The sequence below is a fragment of the Jaculus jaculus genome, chromosome 8, assembly GCF_020740685.1.
Source record: "Jaculus jaculus isolate mJacJac1 chromosome 8, mJacJac1.mat.Y.cur, whole genome shotgun sequence".
Classification (NCBI taxonomy): domain Eukaryota; kingdom Metazoa; phylum Chordata; class Mammalia; order Rodentia; family Dipodidae; genus Jaculus; species Jaculus jaculus.
In genome coordinates, this window is record NC_059109.1 from 47,999,554 (window position 1) to 48,018,734 (window position 19,181).

The window sequence follows — 19,181 nt, forward strand, 5'->3', positions numbered from 1 at the left end:
TAAGACAAAAATAGATGACTTGTGGGAGACTAAAACAAGACTTTGTAGTAAATTAGATAATGCATTGCTATTTAAGATGAAAACATGTAGTTCAGAAATAACAGTCTATGCATAGGAAGTACAACTTTGAAAAATAAATGTACCCTTATATTCAGATGAAAGCATATGTTATTATAATTACTTTTCCTTGTTATTACCAACATCCCATATAACTTCTTGGTTATATATTTGACTTTACTGTCAAGATATAAATAATAGATTTTATGAGAAGTCTTTAAGCTTTTATGGTTTTTACCACTTGTTAATTTGACAGATAATTCAATAGGCTTAAGCAAGCCAAAACTTAAGAAAAAAAATTAAATCTAAGAAAGACCAAATTCAACTGAATATATGATATAATTATAGAATGTTGACACATATAACTCAATAACTATAACAGTGGATATTTTCTAAAATAGTGTTGGCAAAATAATTTAGAGAACATTTTAAGAGATTCAAAAAAAGAGCACCTGGAATAACAAAATTTGATTAAGGATGCTGAACATGGTTTCCGACAGGGGAGGTCATGCATAATTACTATGCTGGAAATTCTTTAAGAGCTTCTTATGAGAAATGGGAGAAATTTCACTGACACCAGTTATTATTATTTAAAACCAGATGGATTTCTATACTATAGGCTAAATTTGATTTAAAACTTGACAACATAGTTTTCAAAGGCAGAATTTGACAAAATAGCTTATTCTTAAAAAGCCATAAATAGCCAATTATCTTATCAACTGTGAATTTTGAGGATTACAATTGGAACACTTTAGGATATTTTAAGTAATTATTTATTGGTAGAGTTTTCTTGAATAAAGCTCTAAAATATACAAAAATGTGTTCGTCAATGAAAATAAAAGCAAGTAAGAATTTCCATTATAGCTGGGTATGTTGGCAACACGCTTTTAATTCCAGCACTCAGAAGGCAGAGGTAGGATCATTGTGAGTTCAAGGCCACCCTGAGACTACATAGTGAATTCTAGGTCAGACTGGACTAGTGTGAGACCCTACCTTGAAACCTCCCCCTACCTCCCAAAAAGAATTTCCATTGTAATGATATATTTACTTTACAAATGGTATTTAAGAATGATCCTTAATATTGCTACAGGGCAGGTAAGACAGAAAGTATAAGTCTAAAAGGTTATTCTTTTTGATAAAAATGTTTTATTTTTATATGTGTTTGGTATGTTTAATACATTTTAGTTCAGAGAACATTGAGATGAATGTGATCAATTGAAGTTGATATTATGTTAGTCCCTATATATACCTGATCAATAAATTATCCCTGATGAACTTTACTTGGCTTTAGGATATTCAAACAGAATTGTGTGAAATCCACTAACAAGGGCATGCAGAGTACTGAGATTTAGGAGAAGTGAACTGCTAATACCCAACATTGAAACAGCTGAAACTGTAACTTATTTTCTGGGGTCAAAATATGGGAGCCATTGACTTTGCTGTTGAGAATTAGAGGTTCCATTATATGAAAGCCATGCAAATTGAGTGGTTATAAAATTTTGTTTGTAGAAATGTACAAAACTAAGAAATTACTTTTTCTTTCTATGAAACTTAAAAATCTTTACTTTTATTTATTATTTGAGAGAGAGACAGACAAATAGAGAGAAAGAGAAAGAGAAAGAGGGAGAGGAGGAGAAAGACAGAATGGGCACGCCAGGGTTTCTCTCCACTGCAAACGAACTACAGATGCATGCCCCACCTTGTGCATCTGGCTCACATGGATCCTGGGGAATCGAACCTGCATCCTTTGGCTTTGCAGGTATGTGCCTTAACTACTAAGTCACCTCTCCAGCCCCCATGTAACTTAAAAAAGAAACCCGATGGAAGTAGATTTTTGGAAATAAAATCATATTAGACTCAACCCTATTTTTATTTTAAAAAGAAATTTTTTATTATTTATAACTGACACAAAAAGTTTTTTTTCCTTTTTTAATCCTTTATGTGCCCTTTCATAATTTTTAAAAACATAATCATTAGAAGTAAAAGTAGAAGCATCTATTTTTAGTCACATAGGGTATCCATTCTTAAAGTCATCACATTCTAAACAACTGAAAAACTGGACAAAGATGAAGCCATTATTAGATATTATGCAATAGGAGATACCAGATGTAATGTCCAAGACAATGGTAAAAATTAGACTGAGTCCTACAGTCTACTCCATCTTTGCACCTGGAAGCAATTCATAGGCCAAGGTTAGAGCAGGAGAATCCAAGAAAAGCAGGATGGTCTCAGTAAGCAGAAGAGAGACATCAAAGTTTTGGAGGCTGAGGGTTGGGAAGATAGCTTATTTGATAAAGTGCTTACCTTGCAAGCATGAGTACCTGAATTAGATCTCCAGAACACTGTGAAAAGTGAAAAGTATCTGGGTGGTGTGGTGTGTGCTTCTATGCCAGTACAGAGATGTTTGAGGAGGCAGATCCCTGGGCTTCACTGGCCAGCCAGACTAGCCTAATCAGTGAGCTCTAGGCCAATGAAAGACTGACTCAGAAAGCTGAATGGCACACCAGAGAAAAAATATCTGAGGGTGTCCTTTGGCCTCCACATGCATACGTGCATGTACAACCCCCACTCCTCACAGGAACACACATATGCCAAAAATGAATTTGAAGAGACTGGCATAGCATATGTCTACACAGTGACTTGTAAATGAATGCTCACGGTCATTTTAGTCATAATAACCTCAAACTAGAAACAACCAAAAGTCTATTTTTTATGTTGTTGTTGTTTTTCCAAGGTAGGGTCTAGCTCTAGGCCAGGCTAACCTGGAATTCACTATGTAGACCTCACTATGTGTTCTTGAACTCATGGTGATTCTCCTACCTCTGCCCCCCGAGTGCTAGGATTAAAGATGAGCGCCACCACACCCAGCCTAAAAGTCTGTTGACTGGTAAATACATAAATAAATTATGTTATGTTTATTCCAAAGGATCCTCTTCAGTAATACAAAGGAAAAAGAATTTGGAAACTGAAGATGTCAATTGCAAAATAATTGCTATGAAATTACAATAATGGTAAAATTATACCCTAATGGTAGGAATGGATCAGTGGGGATCTATGACCATGTACTAAGTTCTCATTGGCAGGATCTTTAGAGGGAAAGGGAAATATACTATACCTTAATTATGGTGTTACGTACACAGATGTAGACATATTACTAGATGCATAAAGCTGTCCACTTAAAATAAATGCAGTTATTTCCTATCAAAAATGAAATAGCTGATTCTAAAAATAAAATAATATGATTAGATTCATAAACTAGGTTCTTAAGCTATTCTTTTTTATAATTATGAAATTATTATGCTTACTGAGAGAAGTACAGAGCCAAGGAAAGGCACCCACGTGGCTTGAGAGCCCATGTGGAGGGCCTGGGAAAACCGTGGAAAGAAAGAGAAAGTTCAAAGAGCTCCTGCCTTGTGGGGAGCTGGAGGGGGATAAAGAGCCCATGTGGAGAGTAAGGGCTTGGTGGAGGGGGGCAGCTCTCCCTTTGCTCAGCCCAGCTCAGCCAAGAAGAAACTCACCAACATTGAGCTATTCTTAAGAAGACACCAATTAAGAATAAAACAGTCAAGGAGTATGTGTCAATAAATTCATTTTAAAATCTCTCTATTACCTACTTCTTATTCATATAGATGTAATATTCTTTTAAAAATATTTTATTTATTTATTTGAGAAAGAGAGAGAACAAACTGGTACACCAGCAGGGCCTTTAAGCCACTGCAAACGAATTCCAGACACATGTGCCACCACCTTGTGCATCGGGCTTTTCACTGCATATTGGGGAATTGAACCTGGGTACTTTAGCTTTGCTGGCAAGTGCTTTAACTGCTAAGCCATCTCTCCAGCCCTCTTACTCATATTTTTTATTCATTTTTATTTATTTATTTGAGAGTGACAGAGAGAGAGAGAGAGAAAGAGAGAGATTGAGAATGGGTGCACCAGGGCTTCCAGCCACTGCAAACGAACTCCAGACGCGTGCGCCCCCCTGTGCATCTGGCTAACGTGTGTCCTGGAGAATCGAGCCTCGAACCGGGATCCTTAGGCTTCACAGGCAAGCGCTTAACCGCTAAGCCATCTCTCCAGCCCTCTTATTCATATTTTAATGTAAAATATCATAGAACCACAAAACAGAAATTCCTAAGAACTAATTGCCTTACAAGACATAGCCATGTTCATTATTAGCAAGAAGAGCAAATACTTAGCTCTGGGTTTTATTCTATTATCTACCCTTATGAGAATAACACAGTTGACAGGTCAGAAAATTTATCTCTAGGATTTATTCAGAAATGTACCTATGCACTTCATGAGATGGGAGACAATTCAGTCTATTTTACTGGTATTTTTAGGTTAAAATAATGATCATAATTCTGATTCTAAATTGTGAAATCTTAGCTTCAACAGAAATTTATGCTATTACATATATTAAAATTTTTTAGCATTAATAATCTATTTTACAATCTTTCATTGGCAGAAAATTTCTGTAGAAAAAGATCCTTTTCTCAAATAACTGTGATAAACTAGAGTTCTCTTCTACTAAGTACAATTAATTGCAAAAGGTGAAATATTTTTAGTAATTCAAAAAATTGCTTTTGTAATTATCCATTCTTTCACAGTTTTCAGCTTACTAACTTTATTCTAAAAATTACTTTCTGGGTTCTTAATTAAATGGTTTGTTTTATAGATTCATATACTGAATACTGTTGTAATCTACCTGCTGGACAAATATGCATTGAGTTACCTGAATCAATTTTCATATTTTAAAAAACCTTCCTCCTCATTATTTCCTATCAGTTACATGATGTTGCCTTCAAATGAAAGAAAATCCTTGTTCAAATAGACATAAGCCAAAAATAAACTATGAGGGCTGGAGAGATGGCTTAGCAGTTAAGCGCTTGCCTATGAAGCCTAAGGACCCCGATTCGAGGCTCAGTTCCCCAGGACCCACGTTAGCCAGATGCGCAAGGAGGCGCACGCATCTGGAGTTTGTTTGCAGTGGCTGGAGGCCCTACTGTGCCCATTCTCTCTCTCTCTCTCTCTCTCTCTGCCTCTTTCTCTCTTTCTGTCTGTTGCCCTCAAATAAAAAAATAAATAAATAAAAATGGAAAAAAAATTTAAAAATAACTATGACATGATGGCTTGCCAGCAGGGTTTTCTGGATTTTGTGTTTTTTCCTACTGCTGGTACCAAGATGATTGCTGTGCAGCCAGGTACAACTATGTCCAGATATAGGAAAGAACGGGCTGCTCCTTGTGAATAAAGGAACCTTACCTAACAGTCACACACTGGCCCAAATCAGATTACATATCTGTCTTCAAGGCATTTACTGTCAAGGGTTTGGGACAACAAATGAGTAACTCTAACCAGTTAAAATAATTGTGCCTTTCTATTATGGTTTGCATGTGAAATTTCTAGCATGTCCTTATACTCAACTCCTCATTGGTAGACCCTTTGGCAAGTAGAGCCTTGCTGGAGCAGTTAGGTGTGTCACTCAGTGAAGATCTTGATCTTGAGGTTTATTAGCCCAGACTACTTTTACCCAGTTATGTGTCAAGATGTAAGCTAGCTTCCTGCTTATGCCATGAATTCCCTACCATGATACTTCCCCTCAAAACCATACACTGAACACAAGCTCTTTCCTCCTATCAGCTGTTCAGGTGGTTTGTCCCAGCAATAGGATGGCAACTGCAATGCCTTCCTGGATTCAAAAGGTGGAAAGATGGATCCCTAAACAACCAGTGTATATTATAAGAACATAGTGGTAGATGGATATTGGATAGGTAAATGACAGTATTGCTACCTATGTGAAAAGATTTTTCTAATTTTATCTTAAGGGCAGTATATAAGGCCAATGCTCTGGTAATAGTTATTGTTTTCTGGGCATGGTAATGCACACTTTTAATTCCAGCACTTGGGAGGGAGGTAGGAGGATTGCTGTGAGTTCAAGGCTAGCCTGAGACTACATAGTGAATTCCAGGTCAGCCTGTGCTAGAGTGAACCCCTACCTCAACCCCACCCCCACCCCAAATGTTTTATTTGAAAACAATTTTTTCTGGAATTATGTATTCTTTACTTATAGCATAATTTTATAAAAGTGGCAGAGTGAGGAGTATGAATTCAGAAGTAGAGAGGTCAGCATGTATGTGAATCAAACTTTGTGTCACTGTGTCATGCCTCATGTTGAATATATCAATTTGTGAGCTGTCAATAGATAGATGGAACATGAAATTTTGTGTCACTATAACAAGACTTGACATAAACAACCTAATGGGAGGAAGATTTGTTTTAGCTCATGATTTCAGAGATTCCAGTCCATAGCTTGCTTCACAGATTAATGTACCACATGAGGCAGAACATCATAGGAGAATGTTAAAGAGGAAACATTGAACGGGTGTTATATATCCTGGAGCTTAGGAGAAAGCCTCATGTTGAATATATCAATTTGTGTGCTGTCAATAGATAGAACATGAAATTTTTAGAAATCCATTTTAAGTTTGTCTTAAAAGAGAAGGTAAAGAAGAAAGATATCTGTGACTTATCTAAAAAAACAAACTGCTATGAGTGAGAGGGTCACAAGGCTATGGAAAAGGTACACACACAAAAAGAAAAGTTAGTGGATTATTTATCCCATAATTCAATTTGAAAAGTGTTTAAAGAAAGGTAAAGGGCTGGAGAGATGGCTTAGTGGTTAAAGTGTTTTTCTGTGAAGCCTAAGGATCTATGTTCCACTTCCTAGATCCCACATAAGCCATATGCACAAGGTGATGCATGTCACACATGCACATGTCTAGAGTTGGATTATAGTGGTTGGAGGCCCTGGTGTGCCAATTTTCTTTCTCTTTCTGTCTGTCATAAAAAAGAAATATAAAATGGTCAAGTGTTGCTCAAAGATGAAAATAAATGAGTATTAAGAAAATGTCCTTATACTTACAATCTGATAATCACTGGTCATCTTTGTCTCAGTTATTGTGGTAAAACTATAGCAAGAAACAATGGCCTGAGAATGAATGAGACAAGGAGAGTATCGCCCATTACTTCATGCCACATTCCTGGGAAGGGAAAGAATAACTACAAGGAAATATGGAATATGGAGTGGTTTAATTTGTAGACACGAAAGACTTGATTGTATTTGTCACTTGAATACCCTTCTTTTTAAGAAGGAGTATTTACCTGGAGTATCAACACATACCTATATTGTCATCACTTGGGAGGCTGAGGTATGTGGTGTTGCCAACAACTCAAGGCCAGCCTGGGTTATATGGTGAGTTTGCGGCCATCCTGGAACTACAAAGTTACTTCCAGGTCAGCCTGGGTTCATATGCCTTAAAAAACAAACACAAAACCAAGCCCATTTATCATTTAAAACAGAGTAGAATAACTGCATTACCCAGAAGCAGGAACTTCTATAATGTAAATGGGAGAAAAGAGAGAATGGGTGTGAAATGAGGTAGGTTGGCACCTTTAACAAGTATCTTTATGTCCCTGTGGAAAAGAAAAGGGACACAGGGAAGAGGAAGGTGGGTGGAGATAACAGATGGGAACTGGTTGTGACTACTCACTGTAAAAAATGAGAGAGATACTGACCAAAGACATGACACGTCTGTGCTTGGTCAGTGTTGAGGGGCTGCAGGCGGGTGTTCAGTGTAGTCAGTGCAGTTGTGTTCAGTGTGTGACTTCATTCAGGAGCACCCCAGTCGTGTGTTTTGTAGCAACAGGTGTCCATAAACAAGGGAGAGTGACTTCAATAAGAATGATGTTGTGCTTGAAAAAGATCTTAATAACTAAGAAAATAATATAATAACTAAGAAGTTAATAGCTAAAGAAAGAACTTAATAGTTTTAGAAATGTCTTCTCATTGTAAAATTAGTGATAAATGTAGAAAGAGCTATAAAGAGTTCTACCATGCATTAAGTAGTAAACACTTTAATATTTGATGTCTATCTCTTTTCCCTCCTTTCTTTCTTTCCCTTCCCTCCATTCCTCCTTCCTTTTGTCTTTGCCTCTTCCATTCCTTTCTTTATTAATATTTGTGTGCAGTTTTTAATCTAACAAGTTTAACTCTTTTCCATTCCATATAGAAGTATTTTAAAACATCAAATTTTATTTTATGATATAATTTTAATAATTGCATGTATGTCATTTAAATATTCATTAACCTTAACCAAACATTATTATAATATATTAATAGTTTTTTCCTATGTAGATTTTAGATGCCTGCACAATGAAAATGAATCTAGACTCATCAGCCAGATATCTTTATGATTTGCATGGCAGAAAAATAGAAGATGTTTCAGAGGGTAAGTTGCAAAGACTTTGTAAACCTTGTTATAATATTTTTGAAATTAGGAACTTATATCATTTCCCTTTTAAGCATTTAACAGGAGAAAATATAACAAAGCAGGATTTAATTGTAACATGGATAAACATGATATTCTTATATTCTTACTCAAGGGAAATCCTGAAGGGCACTAAAGTTTAAGAGTCCTATTTGGGCATATGGTTAAATTATTTTTAATGTTGAGAATTTTAAACTTAGTAAACCATGACTAACTAAATAAAAATAATTGATACATTTTCATCATTTAACAGCCAAATTCTATGGAAATCAACTTTCTAAAGAAAATTTGTTGGATACAGGGGTGTGGCTCAGTGGCAGATTATATGCCTAGTAAGACACAGATACATACACACATATGCAGAAATAAGGGGAGTGAAGTGCACGCACATGCACCCACACACGAGCAAGAGACAGAGAGAGTTAGTTTTCTAATGTGCTTTGAAACAATTTCCTTGTTTACCTTAGTCAAGAGATGAGAGTTTAATGGGTCATCAATGAAGACACTGTTTTACCAGTCCCTGAAACCCAAACTACCATGGTTTCTACATTTCTGAGTATAAATATGCTATTGCAATAAGATTGTCTTATCACTGTATTCAACTTTACATATTTTTTATTAATTACTTAATTTATGTAAGATAGATAGAAAAATATATAGAGAAGGATTGGGCACACAAGGACCTTTAGCCACTGCAGATGAACTTCAGATGCATGCACCACCTTGTGCATCTGGCTTATGTGGGTATGGGTAATGGGTATTCAAACCTGGGTTGTTAGGCTTTGCAGGCAAGCACCTTAACCACTAAGTTATCTCTTCAGCCCCACATCTAACTTTAAATCCGTGCCTTAGGTTGGCTGAACTAGTAAATGACACTTTTAGCTGGAAGGGTAAGCCCAGACAAATATAATGATTTGGAGAGGTGGCCACAAATAATTCATTATTTATTTTAGCTTTCTTCACTTAATGTATTTAAAAGCAGGCTATTTTCTTGATTTGTTATGCTCAATTAATGCTAATTACTAACTATGGCATTCTGATTATTGTTCATAACATATCTTTTCTAAAATTATATTTGTGCATATATTTGGAAAACAAATCTATTTATCTTAGTCTTTATTGAATTTTATTAAAAATTTTTACCTGAAGATTTCATTGTGCTTGTTGATACCTGTGTATTATTTAGGATTAGGTAAGGTAATTACCTGTAAAACATATGTAACAGAAGAAACCACTCCTTATAGTCTTTTTTTTGAACTGGTGAGAGTATTATTGAAACCTTCTTCCTTTCTTATATTTTTGCCTCCTTTCCCATCATTCTGGCTAACATTTTTCTTATAATAAACATTATTTTATAATCACTACTCCACTAGCATTGGTTAAAAAGTACACAGCATATTTTTCTTAAGGCCCTATCTAACAAATTATTTCCAGCTTACCTGGCATTAAAAAAAATAGATTTGAATAACCTGTTAGAACTTAACTAAAAAGAAGCTTGGTTAAGATGAAAGGTTTATATTCAGAAAGTTGATTGTTTTTCCCCTCCTGCAAAGTATGGTATAACATAACCTCAACAATTGGGGTCTTGAGACAGAAGGATTGCAAGTTTGATGCCAGCTTGGACTAGCTAGTGAGACCTTGTCTCCAAGAGAAGAAAAAGCATTGCTTATCAAACTAGAGAAGCACTGACATTGAGGCGTGATTCTTCAGGGGTGCTGGAGGCATTTAGCTTCATGCCTTCTGCTTCACATGTCCGGGAAGTGTGCTATTATCACATTTTAATGCATGCCTGCCCCGTGCTTTTGCATACTTATAAAGCTTATGCCAGCTGAAATTAGCTTGCGCAGCCACTAACATGTGGAAGCATTGCAAACTCACGAAACTTAAATATTTAAAGAAGCTAATCCTGTTGAGAGAACTTTCAGTCTACAGCACCTTAGTCACTTAATATCAGGGCTTAACTTTTGTCTTTTTTCATCACTGCGATTTTGTGCATTAAATGATTGGGAGTCCCTAAACTTTTGTTTGGCAGTCTTCTCTACCTTAACTTAGAGAAATACTCAAACATCACATAAAAGGTACATTTATTTATTTATTTATTACTTATTTCCAATAGGGGGTTGGGAGGAGAGACAGACAGAAAGAAAGGGCGCACCAGGGTCTCCAGCCACTGCAAACTCCAGATGCATGCACCACTTTGTCTTTCTGGTTTTACGTGGGTACTGGGGAATCAAACTCTGGTCATTAGGCTTTGCAGGCAAGCACCTTAAGTGCTGAGCTATCTCCAGCCCAAACATAACTTTGAGTTTAAATTGATAACCGCTAATACTCTTGATCTAGTTTATGATTTTTTGCAAACTTTATATCAGATCAGAAAGCCAGCTAATAAGGTCTCATGTCAAGGACTAACAAGTGGTTTTTGTATATGTACTTTGTCTAGAAGTGCAATAGTACCAGTGATAAAACCAACAGAGAAGCAAAATGAATTTTTTCTCCTATCTCTTGGTTCTGTTTTAGAATTAGATATACCTTTTTCCTGTCCTGTGACAAATGAGCACAATTGTCATGACAGTAAGCTACTTTTGCTTTAGAAATATCACAAGAAGGGCTGGAGAGATGGCTTAGCAGTTAAGTGCTTGCCTGTGACAAGGATCCCGGTTCGAGGCTTGATTCCCCAGGACCCATGTTAGCCAGATGCACAAGGGGGTGCACGCGTCTGGAGTTCATTTGCAGTGGCTGGAGGCTCTGGCACGCCCATTCTCTCTCTTTCTCTATCTGCCTCTTTCTCTGTCTGTCGCTCTTGTTCTCAGAAATAAATAAATTAAAAGAAAAAAAGAAATATCACAAGACTTTCAAGTGCTTATGTGCTTACATTTCTAAACTATAGAAAATTTTAATAAAGAAATAAATAGAGCATGTGGGAAAGTTCTTTGTTATTGTATTTGTATAGATCTGCAGGAGTAGGAGGGAATTATCTACTGTGTCCAGATATCCTATTCCAATAGATAGCATGTCAGTACTGAGCAAGGACATGAAACATACATTTATTCCTACCAAAATCACTGGGCCAAAGGAAAAACTGAGATGGGTAGATTTTCAAAACATAGGTACCTTTAAAACCAGAAGATTAAAATGGTAATTATTAACTAAGAAATAATGAAAACGCCTGGGGCAGATAATCAGAGCACTGCTTTGGAGAGAGCTAATACTACACAGAAACAATGGAGTGTGAGACAGATGGAAGTGGAGGAGGGCACACTTTCCTTTATGACAGGCACAGGATGAAAAAAAAAAACCCAAAAACTCCCACAGGAAATCATGTAAGCCCAGGGGTGCACCCCTGAGGACCTTTGGTTTAGGGGAAAACACATGCATCAACTAAACCCACATGTCCTTCTGGATCTCCTCACATGACTGATCAGGTTCAAGTGATTTGATGTTATGGAGGCATTTCAAGTAGTGCCTCATTTTGTTAGGGCGGGTAGAGATCATCTCATTCCTTCTAACACTGTCCAACTCTTTTGACTTTTTAGCTACCCTGGTACATTAGTGCATTGTGATAGGCCAGAAGAGTCACTCTCCCCCAAGAGGGAGCTCTTCAGGCTCTGAGGACCTTCGTAAGGGCACCATTCCAATTATCATACTGTACTCTGTGGGGATGGCGAGGTAGCAGTAAAAGTTCTCAGTGATTCTGAAATGCATTAGAATAGAATATGAATTAAATAAATCCAAAGATTTTCTGTGCCACACTGAAGGTTCCCTTCCATTTCCATTTAACACTTCACATACTATCCTGCCACAATGTCCAAAATAGCTACAGAGCTCTATTTTCTGACAAGGTTTTTTGAGAAATTGCAACAACATAAAGTACAGAATTAGGACATTTCATTCACAAGATTTCAAAAACACAGATGCCCCAAATTTAACATTAACTCTTGTTCATTCTCAACTTTTAATGGAGAAGTTAAAATTTAAAGATGAAATCCCATAGAAATTTAAATGTAGGAGATTGCTCAGTGGCTAAAGTTTCTTGCTTACAAAGCCTACCAGCTGAGGCTCAACTCCCCAGATGTAAAGCCGTGTGAAAGGGGGTCCCTGTGTGGCATGTGTGCATACTTACACATACACACACACACACGTAAATAAATAATTTTAAAGGGGAGGACTAGAGAATTTAAACCTAAATATTTATGTCAACACAGAAATGAATTCCAAATGAAATCTTATCTTTGTATGTAAAAGTTCAATACAACTTTGCAAATTAAAGTGCAAAGAATGTGAAGGCCTTAATTTTTGTTTCACCCAGCATCAGCAGATCATTTTGGGGTGCTTAATTTGAGCTCTAATTCCCCAGTGGCCACCTTGTGTGTTTCAGGAGTGAGTGCCATCCTTGGGGACCTCACTAGTAGCATAAGAGCAATATTTCCTCAGGATATCAATTTCCACCCAATGGAATCATTATAACATTAACACCACATTCAGAAAAGAAGCCAATCTAAGAGAATGTGGCTATTTCATGCAAAATACTGTTTTTAGAACCTTGTGTTTGGCATGATCCTGATCCCAGGGACACAGAAGACACTAAGTGAAGGAAGGCAGAGGATTAAAGTCATTCTACATATTAGTTTTGTCAAAATGTCAGTCAATGCTATTGATTAAAGTCTATGCCCTCAGATGTAAGTTGTCAGGGAGCCATTTCTTGTTAAGGCATTGATTATGACCTAACAAACTGATGATGTCTTGAGGGAAAAATGACTGCTGTACACTTTCCTACCTCAAAAAAGCTGCCTAAAATGCTGTTTAAGTGATCTGACTCTGAAAGAAGAGTTCAAATTAGAATTGTGCTACTTATTGTAAAGATATTAGGCAGGTTAATTAGCCTTTTTGAGAATCCGTTCCCTTATTTGCATAACAAGAATTATAGTAAGTACCCTAATAGGTTGTTGTAAGGATTGAGTGAACTATGTATAAGTATTTAAATTAAATGCCTGACAATTAGAAAAGAAGTAAAACATGCTATTGGCATTATTGGTACTTATATTATTATTCTTGAAGAATAATGAAAGTTATATTCTTTTTAATTTTAATTTTTGACAATTTCACACATGTATATAATGCATTTTGATCATATTCACCCCATTTTCCTCCCACTCCTGTTGGACCCCTTGTTCCCAAGTCTTCTTCCTGCTTCTATGTCTTTGTTTGTGTGACCCACTGCATTGGTTAGGATTGCTTGTATGAGCATTGGTGGAGTTTATTTACTGAAGCATGTGCAGAGCAGAAAATGACTCCCTCTGCCCCAGCAACCGCAAGGAGCTCTTCAGAGAGTACCGCTTCAGATGGAGCCTCGGGTCCCCCTCCCCCATCCATGTCTTGTGCAGGAAAACACAGTTGTTGAGATTTCATGAGTATGATGGTCGTGTTGTGTTTAAAAGACTGTATTCCCTAGCACTCATCCCCATCCTTCAGTTCTTGCATTCTTTCTGTCTCTTCTTCCATAATGTGCCCTGAGCATTAAAGGATACCCAATTTAGGGCTGAGCACACAACAGTCACTTATGTTAGTACTTTGGCCAGATGTACACCTCTGTGTAACCCCTACCCTCTGCAAAAATTAAAGTTCTTTGATCCAGGCTGACAGCAGCACTCATCTATGGATATAGATAGATATAAATATTTAGAAGGCAGTTTAACAACTTATCCATTTAGCATAACAACAGTAGTAGGTTCCTTTCTAGCGTTTATGATATCCCAATCCATGGGGTTTTGACCAGCTTTTATAGTACCAGACATGAATTATTTCCTTTAAAATGGGTCTCAATGCCAATCAGAAAGCATTTGCCACTATTTTTTTAAATAATGATTATTTACTTGAGAGACAGAGAAAGAGAATGGGCACACCAGGACCTCCAGCCATTGCAAATGAATTCCAGATGCATGTACCCCTTGTATATCTGGCTCACGTGGTTTCTGGGGAATCGAACTGGGATCCTTTGGCTTTGCAGGAGAACACCTTATCCACTAAGCCAGCCCTCTAGCCCCCTGCCACTATTGCACCTGTGGGCACGACTTGCCTGGCAGGTTGGTTATGGAACAAACAGGGTCAGTAACTGAGTAAAAAAACTATTGATGACTTTTCTCCCCCAGCAGCCTCTATAATAGCACCTTCTTGCACCATGAAAGCTAGGCAGCAGTGAAGAAGCTTCCAGCTCCATTCCGGCTTTATTTTTCTATGCCCTGTAACTGGAACTCGTGGTATTGTAGAAATTCTCTGGAAAGAGCACTCCAATATGAATGAGTGAAAGTAGATGAATTTGTTACCTGGGGTCCAAGGAACTTAGGGTAGCCCTCCAAAAAAGCTTTGGCTCTGAGCTGAAATTTTATTTCCATTTTGTCGTTTTCATAGCCAAGGGGAGGGGTAAATGAACAAACAAGACGTGGCAATTTGCATATTAATCATTTCTGTAGTCAGGCCACCCTAACGATGAGCTCCCTTTTACTTTGTTTTAGCCTAAGCTGTCTTTCCTTCTTTTCAACCCTTTGGCCCTTTCTGGATAGTTCCTTCTTTGGGTTTTTCCATCTGCTGACAAAGATAAGTTTAAGCTCCTCAGCAGTTGACTCCTACTGTGCTTTTCTACCACAGTATCTTTAGCTTATGGAGGGCTGCCTGACTACAAATCCAGTGTGGCCAAATTTTGTGATAAATAAATTCAGGGTCAACTTGGATTGATAAAGATTCCCTTAAAAGCTTATGGAGGGCTGGAGAGATGGTTAAGATGCTTGTTTGCAGAGCCAAAAGACCCAGGTTCAATTCCCTAGGACCCACATAAGACAGATGCACAAGGTGGCACATGTGTCTTTAATTTGTTTGTAGTGGCTGGAGGCCCTGACATGCCTATTATCTCTCTCTCCGTCTCTCCTTCTCTCTCTCTCTCAAATGAATGAATTAATGAATGAATGAATAAGTAAATAAAGCTTATGGACATGTCAGGTATAGTGACACATACCTTTAATCCTAGCACCTGGGAGGCAGATGTAGGTGGATCATCATGAACTCAAGGCCACCCTGAGACTATATGATGAATTCAAAGTTAGCCTCTGATAGAGTAAGATCCTACCTCAAAAACAAACAAACAAACAAACAAACAAACAAAACAAAAAATCCTTATGGACCAGCCATGTGATATAACATTGGTTTATCCAAGTTTATGTATCTTTTTGGCTTAAATTCAATTTGGAATAATGTAATAAAGAATATAGAATTTAAATCAGCAATGTTATGTTAAATGGACAGATTGTTAAACTGCCTTTTAAATATTTATGTTTATACCCATAGATTAGTGCTGCTCTCAGCCTAGGTCAGAGAAGGTTATTTTTGCAGTGGGAGGAGGTTAACGCAGAGGTGCATATCTGGTCATAGTGCTGACACAAGTGACTCATGCAGTGCCCAATTTCCTTACCACTGCTGGTACAATTTTATGTATACAGGGAAAAACTTTCCTAACTCTCCATCCATTCAAAATTTAATGCTTTGTATTAGTCAGGATATGTTTCAATGTCTTGTCATGAATGACTCCAAGATTCTTTGTATAATATTTGGCCATAGTCCATAGAACTCTCACTGCTTCATGTCATCTGAAGTTGACTTCACCTGCACTAATATATGTCAGAGCAAGCCACATGCCCTCACCAAATCACACAGCTATGCCTGTTAGACACAGCTGTGTAATTTTTTCTGGAGGGGTACAAGTATTTTGTGTGTAGTGGGATACACTACTGTCCCTTGTCTATAATCTGTGTCATTGGTACATTTCTATAGCACAAAGTACCCCAATATTTGGCAGCTTGAAGCAACAAACATTTCTCAGTTTTCAAGGGTCAGGAATTGAGAGATGGCTTAACTGGGGTCCCTCTTAAGCTTCCAGTGAGGTGTTAGCCTGCAAAATTTAAAATTATTTATACCAATTATACTTATTTTGCCCACTAATGCCTACTTCATGACTTCTTTGATTCTATCTCAGCAATGTGCTTTAAAATTTAATTATTCAGCATTAATGTTTTGTTTATAGGATGTATTTCCTTAATTGAAAATGTTTGTTTTCTTATATTATACTTAAAAAATTCTCCCAAATATTGAATATCTACTAAGGGATTAGGCATGGAAAAGCTCTTCAAAATATGATTATTAAACAATGTGTAAGTATATTCTTTATGTAATGAAGGCTAAAATGTTGTCATTGACGAAAATACTCTTAAATGAATGAATGAATTAAAATTCTTAAAGAAAATCCTTGTTGAGGGTTGGAGAGATGGTTTAGCACTTAAGGCATTTGCCTGCAAAGCATAAGGATCCAGGTTAGATTCCCCAGAACCCATGTAAGCCAGATACACATGGTGGTGCATGCATCTGGAGTTCATTAGTGTGCCTAGAGGACCTGGCATGTCCTCCCCCCAAGTAAATAAATACGAATTTAAAAAAATTTTAAAATTCCTTGTTGAATTAAATTTACAACAAATTACTGCTAGCTACTTTTTGTTGGCACGTCTCCCCGATATTAATGGTTCACCCACCACTTTGAATCCCATTTTGCCATGTTGCATAGAACCTCAAAAGCTATAAAATCCTCACTTTTTAATGTATAATACAGTATAAAAATGTCACTGGCTCCTTTTTAATATCTATTTCATAACAGTTGTATTCATTGATTGATCCTAGAATCACAGTATCAAAGGGGTGGGCCTTTGGTGAGAACACAAAAAAAAATAATCTTATGAGTCTTCTCTGAACTGTCTTTAGCAAGTTTCTAGCCAGTCTTTGCTTACTCTTGTTCTAATAGGTCTAATTTCATTTTTAAAGTTTACTTCATAGCTACCTGAAGTCTGTTCTTTTTTTGTTGTTTGTTTGAGGCAGAGTTTCACTCTAGCTCAGGCTAACCTGGATCTTACTCTGTAGTACATGTTGGCCTTCAGCTCAGAGCAGTCCTCCTGCCTTCAGCCTCCAGTGTGCTGGGATTAGAGGCATGTACCTCCTTGCCTGCCCTCTTGAAGTCTATCCTTTTTACAAATATTTTATTTATTTATCTGAGAGAGAAAGAGAGAGAGAGGAAGAGAAAGAGGCAGTAGAGGGAGAATGGGCACACCAGGGCTTCCAGCCCCTGCAAACAAACTCCAGATGCATGTGGCACCTTGTACATCTGTCTTACATGGGTACTGGGGAATCAAACCTGAGTCCTCAGGTTTTGCAGAGAAGGACCTTAACCTCTAAGCCATCTCTCCAGCTGTAAAGTCATTCTTTTGTTCTTTTTCTTTTAGTTTTTTGAGGTAGGGTCTGGTCTTATTCTAGCCCAGCCTGACCTGGAATTCACTGTGTTGTTTCAGGGTGGCCTTAAGCTCACTGTGATCCTCCTACCTCTGCCTCTTGAGTGCTGGGCATGCACTACCACACCTAGCTACTGAAGTCTATTCTTTTAAATATACTATTGGCCTTGAGATTAAATCTTAGTGTGAGACTGCCTTTTCATTATGTCATATTTATTATTTACATGATTTCCAGGTTAAACATACCTAATTCCTCCATCTTGTTATCTTGACCCTCACCATCCTGGTCACTCATCACTCTTTTTGAGGCCCAAATTTGCCCACAGTTTTTCAGGCCAATCAATAATGAATAAAACAGCCCCACATCACTTTTGAACCTACATTTATTCCAATTAGACACATCATACTGGCATTATACTGGATTTCTGTTTTGATACATATTGAGTGTTCTTGGTGTCTGTCATCATCTCTCTGGTGCAGGTTTTCAGGCTCACTGTAAAAGTAGCACTCATGTTTAACTCGGTAGTGGTCACTGACCCTGGAAGATGTGTAAGAGTTGGCTCATCTTATGATAGGGAGTCAGCTATCTTTTCTTGCCATGTTGATGGATTTGGTTCTCCCCAGTTTTTGCCACCTTCTTTTAAATAAACAAAAACAGACTCTCCAATGGAGAGTGAGAGTAGCATGGACAAAAGGGGGTAAGCATAGTTAATTAAGAGACATGTTTATGGTTGCAGCCACTCTGTTTGGCCAAAGACTAGTGGGAGCTTCCCACTGGAGTCTATGGCCATCATCTTCATAGTATTCTAACCTGTGCATTCTTATATTTAAAAAGAGATGACAGTGATCCAGTTATGAGAGACTCCAACAGTGTGTGTGATAGGAACATTCACAAAACAGTCTGGTCTCATTATAGTCCTTTAGTTTTTGTTAGAAAACCCCTTTTGAAGTCTATTAAACTTAAACTCTCTGTTTTCTTTGTGAAGTTATGACCATCACTCCTAGGTTTCCTTGGGGTAAACTTATATCAGTATTTAGCTTTTTCTAAAGCCAAGTCCATGCACTTTCCCCAAGTATCCTTCTGTGTTCTTGGAGTTTTGTGTCATTTTTCTCAGACATTGATCTCTAACATAGAAACTCTTACTATGATTCTACTGGCACCTCCATGGTCCTAGTCACTCATTGTAAAATATATTGTAGTACTATGTAGCTTCCAATGGGCATATATCCTAACTGCTGCTACCTGTTATAAAGCAACTCTTTTCACATTTCTCCATTTTAAAGCACATAACTGCCGGGCAAGGTGGTGTTTACCTTTAATCCCAGCACTCGGGAGGCAGATTTAGGAGGATCACCAAAACCAAAACCAAAACCAAAAACAAAAACAAAAACAAAAACAAAAACAAACAAACAAAAGAACATGACACAGTAAAGATTTCTATCTCCTGAGTTTTTTTGGAAGACAAAGTAATAGTAG

The 19,181-nt window shown here is 37.3% G+C and overlaps 1 protein-coding gene across 1 annotated transcript in view; it reads left to right on the top strand.

Annotated features, from left to right (window-relative positions):
* Window positions 1-19,181, top strand: part of Dcdc1 (doublecortin domain containing 1) — a 485,885-nt gene that overhangs the window by 49,609 nt on the left and 417,095 nt on the right. The window contains exon 6 of the mRNA XM_004660718.2: window positions 8,255-8,348. Coding sequence (XP_004660775.2) covers window positions 8,255-8,348 — 94 coding nt within the window. The remainder of the gene's footprint in view (window positions 1-8,254; window positions 8,349-19,181) is intronic.